Raw genomic sequence first — 5,855 nt, forward strand, 5'->3', positions numbered from 1 at the left:
GCCCGTTCAAGTCATAAAGACTCAACTCAATAGATAATAATTATAAATTAGGTTTGCTAACATCTTCAGGTGTTAGCAATGTTGACCTATTGCTGATCCAAACTATTCATTCATTTATACAATTACTAGCAAGCCATGGTGCAAAATCAGGAGATTTTAAGCGTCCGATTAATAACATGAAAACGGACAGTGGATAGTCAAGATTGACTAGAGAAACAAAATAGGTCCAAGTCAAGTCAAGAACACGTCCTTTTAGGCCAACCAAACTTCAAGAAAATCGTCAGCAACTTCCAAAAAGATAAAAAGGCACAATGGACATGGCTTAGGTGGATTCTTGACTGTGGGGCCCACCCCACCGGTAGTCAAGGGACGCGGATTTCCTACCAAAGCCGTTGCCAGAAGTTCCTAGGCTGGAAACTGGGTGGGGCCCACCGTGGTTTTCGTGAGAAATCCACCTTGTCCATCCATTTTGTGAGCTAATTTTAGGACTTTAAAGCCAACGGTTAGTAAGATCCAAGACTCAAGTGGGCTACACTAAGCTCGTAAACAATGGATGGTTGTTAGCAAATTGGCTCCATTCAAAGGGTTAGGATCATCCGACTGGTGTGATTATTACACCATGGCTTGTTCCTAACTGTATGAATGAGTGAGAGCTTCCTTGAAATGTAAACCTGGTTAACGGAGTTGATGAAAGATATACCACACGGTGGCCCACAAACAAACCTATATATGGTTTACATTCCATTTACGTTATTCCATGTGGTGTGGCCCATTTGATTTGTGGATCTAGTTGATTTTTTTTTTTTTTTTTTTTTTTTTTAACATCAATTAAGCATAAAATTTGATTAGCCGAGTGAATTTTGTAATTAAAACATGGTGGGCCCCCTAGACTTTGGCACGGGTACCATTCATCTATCGGAAATGTTGGAACTTGCAAGTTCCTTGTTCTACTACTCGACATGCATGCATTGATCCAGTCCATCCATCTGGTGGACCGCACCAATCAGCAAGAAATGTGTAGAAGTCATTATGTGATGTCAGAAAATGCAGGAGGCAGAGGTGTGGTTCCATCCAGCTATGAAGATATTTTTATCTCCCAACTATGGTGGGCCCTGCGGGGTTGATGACTGTCTGGCTCACTATTTAAATTGTTGCAAGTGGACTAAGAATCACAGGAAGAGAGATTTTTGGGGTATTTTGATCGTTCATACTTTCAAGTAAAGGTCAGCAAGTCAAGTCAATAACGTGCCCTTTCGAGCATACTTCAAAGAAATAACCAGCAACCTCCTCTAAGAAAACGATGCAAGTAGAATGAGATTTGGTCAGAGTCATCAAGTCACCACTTGAGAAAATCACCAGCAGCTTCCACGAGCGAAAAATTTCACATATCAGCCAATTAGGACCTCTATACTGTGGCCCACCAAACCAACAATCCTAATCACCACAGATGTGCCACATGCAAGACAATGACCCATTTATGTTGAAGCGAGGCTGGAGATGGGATTATTAGGATTATTTGATCATCGAAGCTTTTGGGTCATGGCCCATTCCCTGACGGCGCACATGAGATGAAGCATGCATGTCTACGGTGGTACCTCTAATTGTGTTCCATCACCAAATCCATGGCACAAAACCCAAACCAGATGGGCCCATTTAGTGACAGTTACGATCACGATCACCTTACATGTCTATGGTGGAGATTGTAGTGAACACAATTTGAGCCGTCCATGAGGGAGAGATTCCTTTCCCACTTAAATATGCGCATTTAAAAGTATCCCACATTGTCAACGAAGGTGGCCCACCACATTCATGTTATGAAAATAACAGCACTGGCAGCTTCTTGATGCTTTCCTTGTTCTTTCTTTATCCTTCCCTGGTAACTCCTCCCACTTCATGAAAAATAGCACATAGTTCACAGTTTCATTATCTTCCATTCTACATTATCACCATTTTGAGTTCTTCAGCATCTCTGCAGTACCAAGAAAAGATGGCGGCAGAAGCAATTCTCTCTGCTTTTGTTAAAACAGTATTGGGGAACTTGAATTCTCTACTTCTGCAAGAGTTTGGATCAGCGTGGGGTGTCAAGGAAGAGTTGGGGAAGCTCGAGAGCACGTTGTCGACGATCCATGCGGTGCTTCAAGATGCAGAGGAGCAGCAAGTGAAGAATGAGGCAGTTAAGAATTGGCTAAAGAAGCTCAAGGACGCGACCTATGTTGCAGATGACTTGATAGATGAGTTTGCAATAGAAGCTTTTCGGCGGAAAGTGAGGACTCGGTCTGCTATGGTGAATCGGGTACGCAACTTCTTTTCTTTTCCAAACTCACTTGTATTTTGCCTGAGGATGGGGAGTAGGATAAAGGAAATTGGGGAGAGATTAGATGGGATTGCAGCGGAGAGGTTGAAGTTCCATTTGAGAGAGGGAGTTGAAGATCGGCCAGGCAATACTGAAGGGAGACTACAAACCGCCTCTTTTGTGATTGAGTCAGAAGTTTATGGTAGAGAGAAAGATAAGGAGAAAATCGTAGAGTTGTTGATTCAAGTCAGTACTCAAGAAGATGTCTCAATCATCCCCACAGTTGGTATGGGGGGCCTTGGGAAGACCACACTTGCTCAATTCGCTTACAATGACGAGAGGGTAGCGAAGCATTTCGGGCTGAGAATGTGGGTTTGTGTGTCGGATGACTTTGATGTGAGGAGGCTAACAAAAACAATTTTAGAGTCTGCTACCGATGGGAAACATGATCTCCTAGAATTGGATTTACTGCAGCGTCGCCTCCAAGAAAAGCTACATGGGAAGAAGTTTTTACTTGTGTTGGATGACGTGTGGGATGAAAATCCCGAGAATTGGGATCAGTTGAAACAATTTCTCAGAGGAGGTGCGAGGGGCAGTAAAATCATAGTGACTACCCGTAGTGAAAAAGTTGCTTCGATCATGGGCACTCTCCCTCCACACCATTTGCCAAGACTATCAGAGGATGATTGTTTGTCTCTGTTCATGCAGCGAGCGTTTGGGCATGGAAGACAAGAACCTCCAAACCTTGTAATGCATGCAAAGGAAATCGTAAAGAAGTGTGGGGGCGTCCCTTTGGCAGCGAAGGCATTGGGTGGCTTGATGCGCTTTAAAACAGATGAAAGAGAGTGGCTGTTTGTAAAAGAAAGTGAAATTTGGAATTTACCTGAAGAAGAGAATGGCATTTTACCTGCTCTGAAGTTGAGTTATTATCATCTTCCATCACATTTGAAGCAATGCTTTGCATACTGCTCAATATTTCCAAAAGATCATATAATCGTTAAGAAGAAACTAATCCTATTATGGATGGCGGAAGGTTTCATTCAAGCATCTGATGGAAGTAAACAAATGGAAGATATCGGTGGAGAGTATTTCGATAATCTACTGTGGCAGTCCTTCTTTCAGGATGTTGAGAAAGATGAAGATGGGAATATATTATGGTGCAAGATGCATGACCTCGTGCATGATCTTGCATGCTCTATTGCTGGGAATGAATGCTCGATTGTGCAGGTCAAGAATGCAGTGAGTATTCCCGACACATATCGCTGTTTCTTCATGTTGGGTGAGTATTATGAATGGGTCCTAACAGTCCCAAAGGCCTCAAGGAAAGCAAACCATTTGCGAACACTGCTTCTGGATGCAAGACAGACTTTCAGCGTCCCACGTAATCTTTTAACAAATTTCATGTGCTTAAGGGTGTTAGATTTAAGTTCCGCGTGTGTCACTACGGAGATGTTGGTTTCAATTGGCAGGTTGAAACACTTAAGATACCTCGACCTGTCTTATACTCAAATACGAGCCCTCCCTGAATCCATTAGCACCCTTCACCATTTGCAAACGTGAAGACTCTTGGGGCATAATAATCTTGCAGAATTACCCAGAGACATGAGCAAAATGACTAGCCTAAGACATTTTGAAATAGATTGGTATAATGATGAATTGACCCATATGCCAGCTAATATGGTAGAATTAAAGTTCCTTCAGACCTTGCCAATATTCATAGTTGGTAAGGATAGTGGATGTGGTATAAGAGAGCTGCAAGGTCTAAACCTTGGAGGAGAATTGACTATTCAAAACCTCGAGAATGTGATGTGTGCAGCAGATGCCCAGGAAGCAAACTTGAAGGATAAGCCGAACCTTTGTGCGTTATGCTTTTCATGGGGTCAGGATATTGATCTTCAGTTGGAAGGAAATGTCGAGCAAACCCTTGAAGGTCTCCGACCACATCAAAATCTCAAAAGGTTGACTGTGGAAGAGTACATGGGTGTCAGATTTCCGCATTGGATGAGCTCTTCATTGCTTCCGAATCTGATTGAAGTTTCACTGATTAATTGCAGAAGATGCGAACAGCTCCCCCCGCTCAGCCACTTACCATTCCTGCAGGTTCTTGTGATACGTGGAATGGATGCTGTGAAGTCTATTGGAAAGCATTTCTATGGCGACGATGTCACAGAGGCATTCCCATCATTGAAACGACTCACCATCCAAGATATGCCTAATTTAGAGGCGTGGTCAGGATCTAATGGAAGAGTACTCCCCTGCCTTAACCGATTAAATGTCTGGGGATGTCCAAAGTTAACAACACTTCCATGCCTTCCATCTCTAAAAGAATTGGAATTGAAGGATGGTAATGAGATGTTGTTAGGTTCAGTGGCAAACCTTGCTGCTCTAGAGTATCTGTGTATTTCGAGCTGCAGTATGTTGGTATCTTTGCCAGAGGAGTTACAAAACCTCACCTCTCTCCGTCAGCTGTGGATTAACTGGTGCAATGGTCTAACGTCATTGAGACTACAAGGCTTGAGCTCTCTTCGAAAACTAGTCATCCAGGGGTGTCACAGCTTAACGAGTTTGATAGGGGGACTGCGACACCTCACTGCCTTACATTCCTTGGCCATTAATTATTGTCTGGAGCTGGAATATTTACCAGAGGGTATGCAACACCTTACTTCCCTTCAACGACTCACCATATGGAACTGTCAGAAGTTGACATGTTTGCCGGAAGGGCTACGACATGTCACAACACTGGAAGCTCTATCAATCGATGGAACGACTCCGCCGGAGTGGATAGGAAACCTGTCCTCGCTTCGACGTTTGCAGATTAACGGTTGTGATAAATTGACGTGTTTACCATCAGGGTTGCAACTCCTAACAAACCTCCAACAGCTACAAATCTGGGGTTGGCCATGTCTAACAGCTCTGCCGGAGTGGATAGCAAACCTCTCCTCGCTTCGATATTTGGAAATTGAATATTGTCGTAAATTGGAGTGTTTGCCATCGGGGTTGCAACTCCTAACAAATCTGGAACGTCTAAAAATCCGAGGATGTCCCCAATTAGAGAAGCAATGCGAGAAGGAGAAAGGCGAGGATTGGCACTACATATCACACATCCCATACATTGAAATTGAATATACCAAATCTCAATCCCGGAGAGGAGGCGAATGCTGTGGACGTCTGCTGTAGGAGTTGAAGAGTAAATGCATTAACGCTCTGCTTCCTACCTCTTCTTCCAATTTTAAGTACCACTTCATTCACTCAACCCTATCTTTGTTAGCCGCGGATTAGGTGTTACCCGGATAACAACTTTATGGGTGTGTTACCCTTACTGTGGGGCCCACCTTCTTGATGTGTTGTATATCCAATCTATCCATCCATTTTTTCAGCCCATTTTAGCACGTGGTCCAAAAAATTAAGCAGATCCAAATCTCAGGTAGAACACACCACAGGAAACAATGGTGATTCAACACCCACCATCAAAAAATTCCCAAGCCCACATAAGCAGATCCGTAACATTTATTTTCAATCCAACCTGTTGTTAAAGTCAATCAGACTTGTATGAGGGGAAAAT

General features: G+C 43.2%; 2 protein-coding genes across 2 annotated transcripts; both read left to right on the forward strand.

The window, feature by feature from the left end:
- The first annotated feature begins 1,547 nt into the window (after window positions 1-1,547).
- LOC131228147 (putative disease resistance protein RGA3) lies at window positions 1,548-3,853 on the forward strand. Its single transcript, XM_058223978.1, has one exon. It carries the CDS (start codon window positions 1,988-1,990, stop codon window positions 3,851-3,853), a length of 1,866 nt encoding a protein of 621 aa, XP_058079961.1. The 5' UTR covers window positions 1,548-1,987.
- A 117-nt stretch (window positions 3,854-3,970) lies between these two features.
- Window positions 3,971-5,470, forward strand: LOC131228148 (putative disease resistance protein RGA1). Its single transcript, XM_058223979.1, has one exon. It carries the CDS (start codon window positions 3,971-3,973, stop codon window positions 5,468-5,470), a length of 1,500 nt encoding a protein of 499 aa, XP_058079962.1.
- The last annotated feature ends 385 nt before the right edge of the window (window positions 5,471-5,855 follow it).

Source organism: Magnolia sinica, chromosome 15 (assembly GCF_029962835.1).
Source record: "Magnolia sinica isolate HGM2019 chromosome 15, MsV1, whole genome shotgun sequence".
Taxonomy (NCBI): Eukaryota; Viridiplantae; Streptophyta; class Magnoliopsida; order Magnoliales; family Magnoliaceae; genus Magnolia; species Magnolia sinica.